The sequence below is a fragment of the Pelobates fuscus genome, chromosome 10 (assembly GCF_036172605.1).
Source record: "Pelobates fuscus isolate aPelFus1 chromosome 10, aPelFus1.pri, whole genome shotgun sequence".
NCBI classification, from domain to species: domain Eukaryota; kingdom Metazoa; phylum Chordata; class Amphibia; order Anura; family Pelobatidae; genus Pelobates; species Pelobates fuscus.
Window position 1 is genome coordinate 152,797,425 of NC_086326.1, and position 19,224 is coordinate 152,816,648.

Below are 19,224 nucleotides of genomic sequence, written 5' to 3' on the forward strand. Positions count from 1 at the left end.
CTTCAAGAACAGGAACATCAAAAATCTTAGACTATGTACTTTGGTGAATGTTCTGGGTTATTAAACACAAATTACAGTGATTAACTATTTCCTTACCAAGTGAGCAGAGGGGCCTTCGATTCTCCATCTTCATACCTTTGTAGAGATCCCTGCACCCTTCTAAATACTCCCACTCCTGCATGGACAAATAGACAGTGACATCCTCACCGCTTATAGGAACCTGACACACACACTGATCCAGACACATCCCTTTGTTTTACAGTATAATGTCCCATACTTAGCACCTCACCTCTCCAGTCAGCAGCTTGATGATCTGATTGGTCAGTTCCAGCATCTTCTGATCATTGTTTCTCTCATATATCAAGGAGGGAGGTGTAGGCACCATGCTGGTGCACTGGGTCCTGCAGGATCCTTTTGACACATAAGGGTTGCTGCTAGGTGACACATTGTCATCAGATTTCTTCACAACAACATGAGCCTTAAAATTAAGAAAGGCCGTTATATTAACAAGAATATTTAAAGCAAGAACGGTGATTTTTGAGAATATTTAAACAAAAATTATATAAATCAAATAATAATTAAGTACAGCCAGGAATAATTGGCCTTTTAGTATTAAAGACTATAGTTTTAGGAATGCAAACATGTATTCCCAACACTATAGTGTTTCCTCAGCCCCGAATCAAGTTAAAAAAAACAATAAAACTCTTTTTCCAGCGCCGAGGCTCCTTCTCCAAACAGGTAATTCCACAGGCATCACTTCTTCATCTTCTCATCAAATCCAACGCTGCTCATACAGGAGCATTGGGAATGATGAGGCCACGTGTGCACCTCCAATTGAATGCTTTCTATGAGACATTTGAGAATGGAGCCTGACCCGTACTCACAGTGATAGCACCTTTAGTGGCTGTCAGGAAAACAGACGCTAGACGTTTGTTTATCTCTCTGCAATGAAAACATTATCATATCTACGCTTTCATTAAAGCAGCTCTATCACTTCTGAGTGTTTCATAAAGATGAAAAATTTATGAAATACTCTACATTGGAACAGTTTGCCTTTCACTTGGGTCCCGCCGGGCATGGAGTCTACTCTCATGCTGAATGCCAAACCTGCTGAACATTGATCGGCTGAGAAAGTGAGCTGACCACTCTCAGCCAATGAATGAACCAGTGTACAGAGAATATGCACAAAATTAGCATCAGCCAGCTGGATAATGATGGCTGTTGGAAGTGGAGTTACACGGTGGACAGCAATTTAAACTGTAACATTCCTTGCACAATGACCACTTCAAAACCATTTAAATTAGTTCACATGACACAAAATAATCAAGATGTAACTTCAATCCGTGGCTTCAAAATAGGGAATATAAATACAGTGAAATATCGGAAATCCAACTAGGTGGCTCCAGGTTTCACCTATTTAAAAATGTTGGAGTAACTAAGAGCATAAAGACTTATTATCTCAGCCATGGAGGCACAGCCAGTCGCTGCGAGACCAGTGCGGTGATGAAGAAAAGGTAAGTACAATGCCTTTATATTCCATTCTGAGAGGGGGGAGTGGACCTAGATAGATAGTCCAGCACTATAGTGTTAGGGATACATGTTATTATAGTGCTCGTTTTAAATAAATGGAAAATGTAATTCCTTAACCCCTTAAGGACACATGACATGTGTGACATGTCATGATTCTCTTTTATTACAGAAGTTTGGTCCTTAAGGGGTTAATATATTGTTAAGGTATAATATTCCATTTTATTATTTGTTTTTAAATTCATGTATATATTGAATAAAGAAATGTTCGAAGAATTCTATCTTTGCCACTCCCCCTTTCTGACATTTGTCTTTATCAGTTATCTGCACCAATGTCCACCATTTTGCAACTATCCGTGGATTTTGTATTTGGAACCGCCATGGGTGGCAGCAATATACTGAGCATTGGGTCAGATAACCGACAATTTGCCGATGGTGAAAGAAGATGGCTTTTCAGAAACGTGAATTGCGAAAGTGATTTCTTCCAAAATTCAATCTACACATATTTAAAAACAAAAAACTTGATGTGGCTTAATGTAACAATATTTGTTTTAATGATGACCGTGTTGCTTTAGAGACCTTGTGATGGTTTCCCCTGAGCATGGCCAGAGGGACCTCGGGACGTTTCTGAAACATTCTAAAACCATTTGACACATTACTCCATCAGGATACAAGGGCACTCCTGGCACCATAACCACTAAAAATGCCTGTAAGGGTTATGGTGCTTGAGTTCCTTTCAGACAATCCCTGAATTAAGCAGTCAATGTAACTAATTCTATTCCACCCATTTATTAGCTGTTTATTTTAGTATTATGTTGTAAGAGTTGGACAGTTTCTACATGAATGGACAAAAACAGGTTTGTTATTATTGATTTCAAAGCTTTCTTGTGATTAATGACATCTAGTGTTTTTTTCTTGAAATAAATGAAGAAAGTAATATGCACTATCCTAAAGTAAAAGAAAAATACATCTAATGGTTTTCTGTTAGGAAGAATTCCTATCTACAAGCCAGCCAGGTCGTGCGGGTGGCACTTTTGGTTCAACTGTTTAAAAACAGTTTGACCACATAGGTCACAGCGGCGCCCACAGACTCCAGCCCCCAAAAGATTTAATTCAGTTGTTATGGAGGGGGAGTGGCCATTTAACACCTCTCCAGCCAGCAGGTAGATGATCTCCATAATGACATTACCCAGAATCCCTCACCTCTCCAGCCAGCAGGTAGATGATCTCCATTAGGACATTACCCAGAATCCCTCACCTCTCCAGTCAGCAGGTAGATGATCTCCATAATGACATTACCCAGAATCCCTCACCTCTCCAGCCAGCAGGTAGATGATCTCCATAATGACATTACCCAGAATCCCTCACCTCTCCAGCCAGCAGGTAGATGATCTCCATTAGGACATTACCCAGAATCCCTCACCTCTCCAGTAAGCAGGTAGATGATCTCCATGGTGACATTACCCAGAATCCCTCACCTCTCCAGTCAGCAGGTAGATGATCTCCATGGTGACATTACCCAGAATCCCTCACCTCTCCAGTCAGCAGGTAGATGATCTCCATGGTGACATTACCCAGAATCCCTCACCTCTCCAGTCAGCAGGTAGATGATCTCCATACTGACATTACCCAGAATCCCTCACCTCTCCAGCCAGCAGGTAGATGATCTCCATTAGGACATTACCCAGAATCCCTCACCTCTACAGCTAGCAGGTAGATGATCTCCATTAGGACATTACCCAGAATCCCTCACCTCTCCAGTCAGCAGGTAGATGATCTCCATACTGACATTACCCAGAATCCCTCACCTCTCCAGTCAGCAGGTAGATGATCTCCATACTGACATTACCCAGAATCCCTCACCTCTCCAGCCAGCAGGTAGATGATCTCCATTAGGACATTACCCAGAATCCCTCACCTCTACAGCTAGCAGGTAGATGATCTCCATTAGGACATTACCCAGAATCCCTCACCTCTCCAGTCAGCAGGTAGATGATCTCCATACTGACATTACCCAGAATCCCTCACCTCTCCAGTCAGCAGGTAGATGATCTCCATGGTGACATTACCCAGAATCCCTCACCTCTCCAGTCAGCAGGTAGATGATCTCCATAATGACATTACCCAGAAGCCCTCACCTCTCCAGCCAGCAGGTAGATGATCTCCATAATGACATTACCCAAAATCCCTCACATCTCCAGCCAGCAGGTAGATGATCTCCATACTGACATTACCCAGAATCCCTCACCTCTCCAGTCAGCAGGTAGATGATCTCCATAATGACATTACCCAGAATCCCTCACCTCTCCAGTCAGCAGGTAGATGATCTCCATAATGACATTACCCAGAATCCCTCACCTCTCCAGTCAGCAGGTAGATGATCTCCATAATGACATTACCTAGAATCCCTCACCTCTCCAGTCAGCAGGTAGATGATCTCCATACTGACATTACCCAGAATCCCTCACCTCTCCAGCCAGTAGGTAGATGATCTCCATACTGACATTACCCAGAATCCCTCACCTCTCCAGCCAGCAGGTAGATGATCTCCATAATGACATTACCCAGAATCCCTCACCTCTCCAGTCAGCAGGTATATGATCTCCATACTGACATTACCCAGAATCCCTCACCTCTCCAGTCAGCAGGTAGATGATCTCCATAATGACATTACCCAGAATCCCTCATCTCTCCAGTCAGCAGGTAGATGATCTCCATGGTGACATTACCCAGAATCCCTCACCTCTCCAGTCAGCAGGTAGATGATCTCCATACTGACATTACCCAGAATCCCTCACCTCTCCAGTCAGCAGGTAGATGATCTCCATACTGACATTACCCAGAATCCCTCACCTCTCCAGTCAGCAGGTAGATGATCTCCATAATGACATTACCCAGAATCCCTCACCTTTCCAGTCAGCAGGTAGATGATCTCCATAATGACATTACCCAGAATCCCTCACCTCTCCAGTCAGCAGGTAGATGATCTCCATAATGACATTACCCAGAATCCCTCACCTCTCCAGTCAGCAGGTAGATGATCTCCATACTGACATTACCCAGAATCCCTCACCTCTCCAGTCAGCAGGTAGATGATCTCCATAATGACATTACCCAGAATCCCTCACCTCTCCAGCCAGCAGGTAGATGATCTCCATAATGACATTACCCAGAATCCCTCACCTCTCCAGTCAGCATGTAGATGATCTCCATACTGACATTACCCAGAATCCCTCACCTCTCCAGTCAGCAGGTAGATGATCTCCATAATGACATTACCCAGAATCCCTCACCTCTCCAGTCAGCAGGTAGATGATCTCCATAATTACATTACCCAGAATCCCTCATGTAATGGTATCTATTAATTAATGACTTTACATCATAAAGAAAGCATATTTAGTGTAATGCTTTGGAGGCACCACTAGGGGCCGTGTGTAGGAAGACATGTGCTTCTGGCAGTGACATCACAGACACAATAAAAACCAGGTGTAGGAGAAACTCGGTCTCTTTGCCGGTACCTGACTGAACCTAAGATGTAGTACCAGCTCTGACTTAACCCCAGCCAAAGGGCTGGGGCCTTGTAAGTAATATGAATCCACTGTAACATTTAGCAATTGTAATAGCCTTTTGTAAAACATTTAGCAACCTTTTGTAAGTAATATGTTGTAGTTTTGTATTGTATAATTATCGTGGTAAATTGACATTCTGCTAGTATCTGTTTATTTATTATAGTTATATTACGTTATATTACGTTTTGTGTATTTTCTATCCACATATTCGACCATAATACCATGAACTATAAAAATATTAATGTTGTTCCGTATTGCTTAATTATTATGTATTAAGATATTAATATTCATATTTAAGTCACGACCACAACACCTCACCTCTCCAGTCAGCAGAAAGATGATCTCGAGTGTTATATCCAAGATTTTCTCACCCACCCAGTTCCTATCTTTGTCCATTATCACGATTTACTCCAATGCTCTGAGAATGGACTCAGGTCCTGGTTGAAGAGGTTGATGAAAGTGACCACATCAATTCTGTAAATGCAAAATATATAGCCTGCTTCAATTAAAACAATGTAAAATTACAACTTTTCTCTGAAAATCAGTGTTTATATTAAAGGGACACTATAGTCCCCTGAACAACTTTAGCTTAATGAGGCAGTTTTGGTGTATGGAACATGCCCCTGCAGCCTCACTGCTCAATCCTCTGCCATTTAGGAATTAAATCCCTTTGTTTATGAACCCTAGTCACACCTCCCTGCATGTGACTTGCACAGCCTTCCATAAACACTTCCTGTAAAGAGAGCCCTATTTAGGCTTTCTTTATTGCAAGTTCTGTTTAATTAAGATTTTCTTATCCCCTGCTATGTTAATAGCTTGCTAGACCCTGCAAGAGCCTCCTGTATGTGATTAAAGTTCAATTTAGAGATTGAGATTTGTTCCTCTATCTTAATTGGGAAAAAACAAGTAGATGAATGTGTGTTGGTGCATGTGTGTTAAACAGGTATGTGAGAGAGAACATGTTATGGTGCATGTGTGTTAAACAGGTATCAATTATATTTTATATCCCCCCATTATAGATAAATAATATATATTATACCCCCCATTATAAATAATATATATTATACCCCCCATTATAAATAATATATATTATACCCCCATTATAAATTATATATATATTATAATTCCATTGTTACGGGCAAATGCAAATATTGTATTCCTCAAACTGTGTACTAGTTCTTTAAGAGATATTGCAAACTGACAAGGTGTTAGAAATGGAACATATTGTTTTTCATAACTGTTTATTTAAGCAATAACCTCTTACCTACCTTCAGTGCATAATATGTTTACGCCATTTTTTCCCAGACGATATACAATAACAGTAATGCATAAACAAGCTTCAAGGCTATGCTACGACTCTTTCAGTACATAATATACTGTGGTAACCCTTAAAAGATAAGGATGTACAGGGGGGCGGGGCCTGACTGCCAAGATGGCCGGACATGCTATCTAAACGCTCCGGCACCAGCGGGCATTAAATCCGTAATCTTAGCCAACCAAACTATGTATGCAGCACCTGGTGCCCGGAAAATTAAGCAGGACACCCTGCGGAATGCAACGATACCTGCCTTGCAACTAACCGCAACACGAACGCTTAAACCGGCCATGAGGCCTACACGGGAGCGGAGACGATTGCCTGGGGGAGGCGGCCGATCGCCCGGAACAGGAACCGCTCCCAAGCAAGAAGCACACGATGCCCTGCTACCCCCCCCCCCTGGACCGGCGGGGGATATCCCGGTCCTCGCTGGGGGCGACTACCCCTGCAAAGCAAAGCCAACAGGCGATAAAACCTGCGGTGCGGCGTAACTGTCAGGGCACAGTTAAGATGGCGGCACAGGCACGGCCTGCAACACGGAGCACCCGTATCAAGCCACCCAAACATACTTGGGCATTCTTCGAGCGGCTCAGTGCAGGCCTCTGGACGGAACTCAGAGCCGGGCGCCGAGCCTTCAAGGTGGCGAGAAAAGCGGCAGCAGCCTGGATTCGTCCGGCGACACTTGGGCGGATTTCTGCCAAGAACCATCAGAGCGGCCTCCAGACTAATACGGCGCCGAAAAAGCCGACATGGCCCTTGGGGGACAGCACTCACCCATATTCACACCCACGCGAGACCAGCCAACATACCCGACTTCTCAGCCACTCGGAGACCCCGGAGACCTCCGACCCTCATGCCAAACTCATCAACCCCCGAGCTCCAGTCCGCAACGGAGGGTCTAACCGGAACGGTGCACAGCACACACAGGCCGGCACAAGGAAGGGAGGGAGACTCTCATGGCAGAACGTAGTCTGCCCCCTTGGGGAATTGGCTGATCCTACAGATATGCAGAGAACTCTCCCACCTCTGGCAAGTACTCCCAAGGACACCAGCACCAGACTCAAATGCTTCTACAAGCGCATACTGCTATTTTTATTTTTAAGTTTTACTTTATATTCATACCCTTTATAACCCTTGCTGATATGTCTAACATTGTAAGAGAACAGAATTGCAGATAGCCAGGGCCAGCGTATTGAGTTAGCTTCCCTCAGATACACCTACACAACCGCCTCACAGCTTAGCGAGTTAAGCATCTAAGCACATTAACATCGCCTCACCATTTTATGTACCATTCAGGTCTTATTCATCTTGCCTTGAAAAGGTTTGGTTGCCGACCTATGCCTACAATCACACTATGAAACCAGAGGTGTACCAGGGGTTAAACCCGCTGCTAAACCATTTAAACCATTCGTAAACCACTCTTGTATAAGAGTTAGACTAAGCCTATATCTTGTAGATTGAATGTTACTCTATGATGCTCAAAAATTAGCTGACTAGATATACCAGCGATGTTACTTTCAGTCATGAATCAGAGTTAGCTGTTAAATCTGTTACTACTTAAACAATCTCTAAACATAAAAATTGTGCTAGACCTATCTTGTACCTCAATGTTCAAATGTCTATAATGTGATGGAGGATTGCCTTTGGGGTACCTCACAACCATCTGTTATAAGCTTATGCACTACAAAAATAAAGAATTAAAAAAAAAAAAGATAAGGATGTTCAGACTTTAAGATGCCATCTTGACTTAAGTCAGGAAAATATCCATGACGTGTACACCCTTTAGTTATGGTCTTGTATTTTTGCCAAGTTAAGGGAGGTCCTAAAATGAACATCAAAGATATAAATATGTGTACCTTTTAAATGTTAACGGACAGAGGAGAGATTTGGAGACAGAGATACTGTCACTCCATATTATAATGACTGAGAGATGTTGACAAGTTCAGGGGGAATGTTATTCTATTTAAAATGATATTTGCAAGCATCTAGTTTAATCTTATAAATTCTGCTATAAATTATTGTAATGGCTTTTATATGTCTATATCAATATTTTTACATTATAAATATCTAAAAAGACAACTTTATTGCTTCCAAGACAATACTTATTTTATATTGTATTCTCAATTATTTATATTTGTTAAATAGAGGATATCTTACTAACTATATAACATTATGGCTAAGATATCTGTATGGTTAGCCTTGCTAAGTTCTATACTTTAAGACGTTATAGTGGTAAATAAGGGAACCAGCCGCGGTTACAATTGGCGCCCAACGTGGGGCTTGTACTTGGAAGCTTGAACTATAAAATAATAAATACCTAGGTAGCCTCTTATACGTAAGAAGACACAATACTTTGTCATGGCACAAGTCTTGAAATATCAAGAATCTAATGAGCTATTTGTAGCCCAGACTCAGGGATCTGCATCATGAAGAGATGATTTTAATGTGAACTTGTACAAGGCACTTGGAGTTCAGGTGCCAGGTACATTGTAATTAGCATACAATGCTGAAATTGTGGATCTTAATATCATAAGAGAACAAATATGCATATTTGGTAAACTCCCTAATATGCCTAATACATCAGTGTGACAGATCCCTCTGTCTTGGACTTTAATAACTGTATTCTTCATTCGTTAGTTTGATTTGTGTTTCCCCGTTCATGTGGACTCTATGCCGTTCCCTTTTAAAATACCGAATAAAACTACCGAATGGCCGGCCACCCAGTAGAGAAGTGTACTGCTGGTTAACCTCTTGGCCCCATTAGAACATTGAGGTTAACCGCAGACACCTCTTAATTGATACGGTAGTTGGGTGGCCGCCATTCGTATACCAAACACGAGGTCGCGGCCATTTTAAATCCACGAACGCACAGCGGTGTTCGACGCCCAACTCATGGAACTCAAAACGGATACTTTTTTGGCACGAACACCGCTGAAGCCGCCGACCTCCCTTCTTGTCTGGTAGAAAGTTCACGAAAGGCCCTATATTCGGTGTTTTGTCCACGAATACACCACACCCCAGATAGATATTCGTATGAGAACTGACTTTGTGAACACTTTGGCTCCACGGCGATTGGACTGTGTGCATAGGATCTGAGTGCTATTCTGTACTTTTGTGCGCTCAGATCCTAGCTATCTGGGGACCTGTTGAATGCCTGTATTATGTTGTAACATGTAACAGTTATGTACTTTTATGCCTTTTTGTTATTGTCACTTAAAATGGTGTTTAGGCTCTGCCTTGGGAGATGATTGAATTACTTCACAATTATCTCCCCGGGTAGAGCAGAGGGTCCTGGGTAATAAAAGGGGAATGGCTAAGTGTGTACCCTGTGATTGGCTGCTACAATGTCTTTGTCACAGTCTCCCATTTGGTCCCCTAGGGGAGTGTCCACCAGATGGGAGACCTGCATAAAAGCTGGGCATGTAGCCCACATTAAACCAGATTTCTGCTGACCCTCAACACGGAGCTCGTCATTGGGGGGATTATTCATATGGATTATGCTTGTTCGACTTTTTGTGAGACTGACTGATTCGTGTGATTGTTGTTCGGCTGTTTTGGAGAGTAACGGGTTCGTGTGATTGCTGTTCGGCAGTTTGGAGTGCTCAGTAGCTACCTCTGCATTCAGTAAGGGAAGGTGGCAAGTGGCGGGATGTTCCTACAGCCCAGGAGGTCAGCTACAGAGCCACAGACGGATGGAATTACAATATGAACAACTGAAACGCTCTACCCTTAAGGATTTACTGGAGAGCCGTGGCCGCTCAGCAAGTAACAGGAAGAAAAGGGACATTATTACAGAACTGTTAGAAATGGATAACAGCGAAAGACCCAGCATCACAGACAGGCAAATGTGGTAGATTCTATACTGTATTAACCAGTGGAAGTTTATATTACCATATTGTATTGCATATTCATATTATACTGAATATTCATTGATTATTGTCACGCATGTTACTCATTATTATTATTTAAATTGTTAAAAATAAATTGTATCTATTTTTATAAACAATTTGTGATTTTATTTATATGGTATACATTTCACTTACACGATCCGTTCTTTGGGATCTGAGAATTAAAATAGTGGGTAATTCTCTCTTTTTACGCGTAAATACACGTAATCAAATATTTTATTGTTTTTTCAAATACCAAGAAAATGTTATTTGGTTTGTGATGGTTAAAGGTACATATACCTTGTGGCAATGATCCTGCCACATCTATTGATTTTTTAATCAATACATCCTGCCTATGATTATTAATTCATATTATGATTGTAACATACCCCCACTTAAACCAGTTATAGTTACAACAGATTCTGATATTTATTATGGAAATGTTAAAACCACTTATACAAATGTAGAGTTAAAATATAAATACCTTCAATATTGAATCTGAGTGCTTTCTTAACTCACTTTTAGAAATAATAAAAAAATTCAAATCATCTTAAGCTACAAAATATACTTAAACAAATAAGATTCACATTGTTAAGCATCCAATCTCACGAATGTGACTTTCCACAATGGCTGTCAGATCTTGGTAAAAAATGTTTTTAAGACAATTTTTGGGTGTTTCTGGTATTTTAAGCCACTAGTAATTGTAGTTATTAAATTTAATAATTGTAACTTAGGGAATAAGTTGTCTTCTCCCTAACAGGACAAAGAAAGATGAATAATGTCATGTTTCCAATTATCATCTATTCTAAATATATTGAGAGATTTTGAATAAAAGAGTATATTTATCATTTAAAGAGAATGTAATTTTACATATCATTGTGAACAAAGGCGGTAAATACTTTGCTGCTTCAAATTATCCTTATATCTCTAAATCATATACAAGGGTGTTTATCTCTAAAACAAAACACTAGAAAGATTAACTATGTTACCATTCCATCTATCATTATTATACAAACTATAACAAATGTAAAGATTTCTCCACAGATTTTACCTGTTAAAGGACCACTCTAGGCACCCAGACCACTTCAGCTTAATGAGGTGGTCTGGGTGCCAGGTCCTTCTAGGGTTAACCCATTTTTTCATAAACATAGCAGTTTCAGAGAAACTGCTATGTTTATGAATGGGTTAAGCCTTCCCCCTATGTCCTCTAGTGGCTGTCTCATTGACAGCCGCTAGAGGCGCTTGCGTGATTCTCACTGTGAAAATCACAGTGAGAGCACGCCAGCGTCCATAGGAAAGCATTATGAATGCTTTCCTATGTGACCGGCTGAATGCGCGCGCAGCTCTTGCCGCGCGTGCGCATTCAGCCGACGGGGAGGAGAAGAGGAGGATCGGAGGAGGAGAGCAGGAGGAGATCTCTCCGCCCAGCGCTGGAAAAAGGTAAGATTTAACCCCTTTCCCCTTTCCAGAGCCGGGCGGGAGGGGGTCCCTGAGGGTGGGGGCACCCTCAGGGCACTCTAGTGCGAGGAAAACGAGTATGTTTTCCTGGCACTAGAGTGGTCCTTTAACATTTTTAGCACAACAGCACCTGATGTCAGTGAGATGTCTATCAGTGAGATGTCTATCAGTGAGATGTCTATCAGTGAGATGTCTATCAGTGAGATGTAGAGGTGTTACACAGCAAAAAGGCGATCTTTAGAAACCACTTCGATTGCTGTATCAACATAACATTTACTATAATGGGATCCATGTCACCTAAGACAATGTCTTGGAAATGCTGTCAAATCATTTATTCTGTAGAAGAATATCGGAGAGTATCCAATCTGTACACATCATAAACAATGCAAATATTTTAATGGAAAACAAAAAATAAACAAGCAAAGACAAAGACAAATACCAACGCCATCACCACGGTGATAACAGATGATGCCGATTCAATATCTGCAACCAATTCTAGCCAAATATTTGGAAAGCTGGACTCTACAACCTATACTCTACAACAAATACCCGGGTATTCTACAAACACAACCTCCAGCAATGTATCTAAGGGATGTAAACGTCTACAGGCCTTTACAGACTTTGGATTACAAATACAATTACCGTATATACTCGAGTATAAGACGAGTTTTTCAGCACATTTTTTGTGCTGAAAAACTCCCACTCGTCTTATACTCGAGTGAGTGTCTGTATTATGGCAATTTTCATTGCCATAATACAGACTGGGGGGAGAGGGGGGCTGGCAGAGCTGTAACTTACCTTCACAGCAGCTCCTGTCAGCTCCCTTCTCTCTCCTCCGTCCGTGCAGCTCCCAGGTCGGCTTCCTCTGCAACTCTCGCGAGAGCCGCGGGGTCAGAGCGTTGCCACGGGTTACCGTGGCAACGCTCCGCGCGGCCGCGAGAGTTGCAGAGGAAGCTGACCTGGGAGCTGCACGGACGGAGGAGAGAGAAGGGAGCTGACAGGAGCTGCTGTGAAGGTAAGTTACAGCTTCCTGCCAGCCCCCCTCCTACAGCCCATCCACTGGACCACCAGGGAGTGAGAGCCCCCCTCCCTGGCCAGCTAACAGGCAGGGAGGGGGGACGAAAAAATAAAAATATTAATAAAACAAATAATAAGAAAAAAAAATATTAAAATAATAATAACAAAAAAAATAATACAATTAATAATAAAATAAAAAAATAATTACCTAAAAAAAATAACAAAAAAAAATATTAAGATAATAATTAAATAATAATTAATAAAATGCCCAACCCCCACCAATGCTCTGCACACACACACGCACTCACACATACACACACTGCATTCATACACACACTGCACTGCATTCATTATATACACACTGCATTCATACACACACTGCACTGCATTCGTTATATACACACTGCATTCATACACACTGCACTCATACACACTGCACTCATACACACACACTGCACTGCATTCATTATACACACACTGCATACACACTGCACTCATACACACACACTGCACTCACACATACACACTGCATTCATCATTCATTATATACACACTGCACTCATATACACACACTGCACTCATATACACACACTGCACTGCATTCATTATACACACTCATATACACTGCACTCATATACACACACTGCATACACACTGCACTCATTATATACACACTGCATTCATACACACACTGCATTCATACACACACTGCATTCATACACACACACACACACACACACACACTGCACTCATATACACACACTGCACTCATACACACACACTGCACTCATACATACACACTGCACTCATACATACACACTGCACTCATACATACACACTGCACTCATACACACACTGCATTCATTATACACACACTGCACTCCATTCATTATATACACACTGCACTCATACACACTGCATACACACACACTGCATTCATTATATACACACTGCATTCATTATATACACACACTGTAAATAAATATTCAGTTAATATAATTTTTTTAGGATCTAATTTTATTTAGAAATTTACCAGTAGCTGCTTCATTTCCCACCCTAGTCTTATACTCGAGTCAATACGTTTTTCCAATTTTTGGGGGTAAAATTAGGGGCCTCGGCTTATATTCGGGTCGGCTTATACTCGAGTATATACGGTACTACTTTTACCTTTGGATTACAATTCGTATCCGGATCCATCCAAGAATATCTTACTCTGGAACTTGGTGTTCTTTTCAATTCTTTCCCAGACAAAGGCTTTGCTCATTTTAATCAACCACCTCTACAGGCAAAGATCACACTACGGATGTTTTACTGTTACAACAATGATCAAAGGATGGGAGCACAAAAACCTAAAGACTGTTGGAGAACTTTGGTTCACTAATTTAAAGAAGAAATGCTCTACAATGCCCACAGTTTAATGGAGAGGGTGTTACGGGCAAATGCAAATACTGTATTCCTCAAACTGTGTACTTTGTCTTTAAGAGATATTGCAAACTGACAAGGTGTTAGAAATGCAACATATTGTTTTTCATACATGTTTCTTTAAGCAATAACCTCAGTGCATAATATGTTTGCGCCATTTTATCCCAGACGAAATATAATAATAATGCATAAACAAGCTTCAAGGCTATGCTACGACTCTTTCAGTACATAATATACTAGGGTGACCCTAAAATGAAGACACCTAAGGTATAAATAGGTATACTTTTTAAATGAGAGGAGAGACTTGGAGACAGACGCTGCTCCATCTTAAAATGACAGAGAGGCTGACATGATGACATGTTCAGGAGGGTATTTTAATCTATTAATGATATTTGCAAGCATTCAGTTTAATCCTATAAATTCTGCTATAAATTATTGTAATGGGTTTTATATGTCTATATTTATATTTTATATAATAAATATCTAAAAAAGACAAAACTTTATTGCTTCCAAGACAATCCTTATTTTTATAAATTCTTTATTTTTTATTTTAATGTTGCACAAGCAAACAACTAATCCTGCATCGTCACAATAACGAGGGCAAGAACATGCAAATATTACAATGAAACCGGTTACGCAAGGCATGAATCTGCTAGAGTTAATACTTTGCTTCATTTTGCTAAGTCAGCACATTTAAATCCAAGACGTTTCCACACACATCTTTGGTGAGATAGTTAGTGCACTAATGTAACGTGTGAGTGTGGCGCTGACTATGATGTGCGGTGACATGAATACTTTGATGTGGGTCTACTTTCAGATTGAGATAAGTAAACGTCTGGGTTGAGAGGAACAAGAAAATAACATGGGATATGAAGACGAATCTAGCTAAAGCATATCAAACGTTTTAAATGCAATGTTTCAACCACTGGGCATCAGATAATAGGGAGGAGACTACCTCTACCCACTCTGCTGACCAGGGTGGCAACAGGGAGAAAGGCTACTGCAAACCCTCACCCGACGCCACTAGTGGCCAATCCTTATTTTATATTGTATTCTCAATTATTTACATATGTAAATAGAGGATCTCTGACACTAACTATATAACATTATGGCTAAGATATGAAATGTCCAGGTACTTGCACTCCTGCAGTTACAAAGTAGAGCCCGGTGCTTGTCAAGCATGTAGAATATAACAAAGTAGTAGAAGATAGCACTCCAAGGACTTCAAAGAAATCATATTCTTTGAAGTCCTTGGAGTGCTATCTTCTACTACTTTGTTATGGCTGAGCAAGCACATTTTCCTGCACAAAACAGTTCCATAGATTTGGGCTGTGCGGTCGGTCTATTTTACACTGAAAAAATGACTAAGTGCCATTCGAACGTGCGTTCGAATCGCCAAATGGGACAGTCTCTGTGGCTGAAAACTCAATGGAGGAGAAGGTAAGGGTCAGCGGTGTTCGTTGAAATGTGTAGCCCATTTCAGTTCCATGAATTTGGCTGCACACACCGCTGACCGCATTCCAATTAATAAAGATGGCCGCCGCCACGTGTTCGTTTGTACGAACGGCGCCCCCCCCAAGTGGTCGGCAATTTACCTACAGCAGGCTCCCAGCCTGGGAGGTAAATTAGCGGCACACTTCCACTTCTGGGTGGTCCGCTTGTGTGGTACTTGATTCAGTAAGCCCCATTTACTGAACCAAGTGGGAAAAAGCCATGCACACATGATTTTAACAGTCTGGGGACACCGTCTTAAAGGGGCATTGTCCCAAACAAGTCTGAATATGTCCCCAGATGGTTCTTAAAGGGCCATACACACTAGGGCCATAGTCATGAGGAAGGATGCTGGCAATTAGGCTTCTCCATAACCCAGGGAAGCAGGGCAATTTGTCATAAGAGAAAATAGTGACAAAAGGCGTTTTGTAACACACGCTTCTCCAGGACCCAGTGGCGAGGTTAGTTTCGCCACATTTCTCCCCTTTCCCAAAAAGACTAACAAGGTATCTGACCTCCTGTCGGTCAGTGCCTTGGTTAGTCCAGCAAACCACCCACAAAACATAATCAGTAGTGTAGCCCACCCACAATAAATGGTTACTGCACCTGGGGGAACGTGTAGCCTGTCTGTCCAGGGGCTTCACCAAGGCTGTGCTGGGTACTGGTACTCTGGATCGGTGGGTTGCTTGGTGGGCAGAGACCAGCGGTACTCTGCCCTGGTGCCAGCACTTCAGCAGGTGTAGCCCGGTTGGAGCTTGGCTGGGAAGAGGGGGTAGTAGGCTCCTCTCCCTGGAACCGATGCTGCTGCTGGGGAAGGAGACCGACTGTCTCTCCTTTCAATAACCGGTCCTGCTGCTGGGGATCTGGAAAGACTGTCCCGCATCACTGTAGATCGGGTGCAGAGACCGCGGTCCCATCTGCCCCATCTGGGAGAATGAGGTCCCCCCTTTGGGGAATAAGCTGCTGCTGGGGAGGGAGGACGCTGCTCTACTCTCCCTTCAACTCACCCTGCCGCTGGGGAGGGAGACCGATTGTCTTTGCTCCCAATACATTGTCCTGCTGCTGGGGAGCGAGAACGTCTGTCTCTGCTCCTTGTAGGACACACTGCTGCTGAGGAAGGGGGACAATGCTCTCCTTTCCCTGCGAGGGTAGCTGGGGATCTGGACAGGCCGTCCAGCATCCTTGTGGGTCAGGTACAGAGGCCACGGTCCCATCTGTACCGTCCATGAGTTCAGTATCTCCCCTTAGTGGGATAATCTGCCGCTGGGGAGAGGGGGTAACAGGTTCCTCTCCCTGACACACTCTCTGCCTCTGGAGAGGGAGACCAACTGTCTCCACCCCCAATAAAGTGTCCTGCCGCTGGGGAGAGAGACCGATTGTTTCTGCTCCCTGTAGGACACTCTGCTGCTGGGGAGGGGGGACTATGCTCTCCATTCCCTGCAATTCACACTGTCGCTGTGGAAGGGAGATGATGCTCTCCACTCCCTGCAACTCACACTGCCGCTGGGGAAGGGAGACGATGCTCTCCACTCCCTGCAATTCACACTGCCGCTGGGGATCTGGGCCGACCGCTCAGCATCCCTGTCGGGCCGGTGGAGAGACCTCAGTCCCATCTCCACCTGCCGGCTGGAGGTCCTCCCAGTTAACCTCCACAATATCTTCCCAGCTGAAGGGCTCTGGATCTGGATCTGTCACTCTCCTCTCTTGCCGGGTATTCTCAATGGAGCAGAGCGATATTGGTAGTCCTGCTCCAGCTCCCACCCCCGTGACACGAGGTGTGCCAGGTCTTGTTCCACCTCGTAGGGGTCATCCCAATCATGCATACCCTCCCTGAAATCAAAGATGTCCTGAAATCGGGTCTGTGTACGGCACCCGAAGTCAGGTTCCGAAAAAGCCTCCCACAACAAGCCAGGACCATCAAACTCCTCTCCCTCTGGTTTGTCGTGGTCTGCCGTCCAGGGTATATACTGAGCTGTATACCACCAGAGTGCCTGGTAGGCATCCTATAGCTCCAGTTCCTTTACCCACTCCTCCAGGGTCTGCTCTCCCAGGGCCAGCTGCGTCGGCAATCGCTGTTCCTCACTGGGGAGTTTCTTGCCCCGCCGGTGCTGTACGTCCCACAGGGCCTTGTACCAGATACCTTTCCTGACTGCATCCCGATCATCCATGTCACCCTCCTCGTATAGGGTCACTGTCCGAGTCCACACTGGTTCCATCCTGCTGCTGTCAGGGTCGCTGTACTGAGACAAGCGTTGCCCTCAATTTGTAAATCCTCAAAAACTGTGTATCTGAGCTGCTTTACCTTCCACTAGGACGCCATCCCACCGCTGTCACCAATGTAACGGAGCTCCTAGTACTCCAACCGAGTACCTCCGTTGATAGATGCTCCTAGTGCGTCACGAGGACTCGAAGCACTCCACTTGACACCATCAGCACTGCAGACCGAACTTCTCTTCCTGCAGAGAGCGACGCTGGAATAAGCTCTTAAAAGAGCTCAGTGGGGGGCGGGGCCTAACTAGCATGGAGGACAGATGTGTCTCAACAGAGCTCCTCTGAAAACAGGGCAACTAATGCTGATTTTAGCCCTAAAAAGCCTGAAACTGACGACAAAAATCGACTTACCTGACCCACGACTGGGGAAGGAACCGATACCGTGGTCTTTGACCCATCTGAAGCCTGCAGACAGCGTTAACTGCAACATGAGGCCTAATGCCAACCAGGCGGGAGAGGCGGCCGATCTCCCGGGCCAGGGCCGCAAGATGCCGACACATGACAAGCAAGAGCCCCGTTACTCCCCCCCCTGGACCGTCGGGGGTGATCGCAGTCCACACCACATGGGAGCACAGAGTAAGGCAACACATACGCGCCAACAACTCAGCGCAACACCCGACATGGCGGATGCCACAAGCAATCCTGATCATATAGATCCACAGCATAGAACCCTACAAAGGCTTGACGCAATATTCGCCAAATTCTGGCGCAAGCTGGAGGCCAGAACACAGCCACTTGCCTCACAACAGCCAAGAAGCCTCCCTGCCAAGAAATTGCCTTCAACCCGAAAAGAGGCTCAGCGGGTCGCAACCACAAGGAAGACCTCACCACCGCAGCGGACCTCGCTGCACCACCGACCCCAGCACAAGAGGGACAAGATAAGCTTACCACCGGATGACGGGGGAACCCCCCAGGGTGACCCGAATAGCCCAGCTCACATCGCTCAACGAGCACGCCTACCTGTGCAGAGTGCTGCCCAAGGAAAAACCCTCTCACCTCCTCCACGCTGGCTAACATGGTCAGATGCGCAGACAAGCTGTCAGGGCCTACCCTCCGGCTCCGCCGACGCACATCTACGCAGCATCCCGGTAAAAGCGACCCATGCGGGAGAAGAATACGCCACGGGAAAGAGGCAACCTGGGGAGGATGGCGACTGGGGGAGTGGAGCCCAGGAGACTCCGCGGCTGAGGTCGGCAAGGACGTACATCCTCAAGAGACGATGCACAACAGCAGCTGTCCTGCACTGCAGCCCAGCAGAACACAGCAC

The 19,224-nt window shown here is 43.9% G+C and overlaps 1 protein-coding gene across 3 annotated transcripts in view; it reads right to left on the reverse strand.

Annotated features, from left to right (window-relative positions):
• Positions 1–19,224, reverse strand: part of LOC134575216 (oocyte zinc finger protein XlCOF22-like) — a 33,158-nt gene that overhangs the window by 2,891 nt on the left and 11,043 nt on the right. For 2 of the 3 annotated variants that reach the window (XR_010085604.1, XM_063434470.1), the window contains exons 2-4: positions 5,415–5,592; positions 290–478; positions 97–175 (exon numbers count right to left, since the gene is read on the reverse strand). Coding sequence is in view for 1 of the 3 variants with exons in the window: in XM_063434470.1 (XP_063290540.1) it covers positions 97–175; positions 290–478; positions 5,415–5,492 (346 nt within the window). In the remaining 2 variants the exon portion in view is untranslated. The remainder of the gene's footprint in view (positions 1–96; positions 176–289; positions 479–5,414; positions 5,593–19,224) is intronic. The other variant, XR_010085605.1, reaches the window with a different exon arrangement.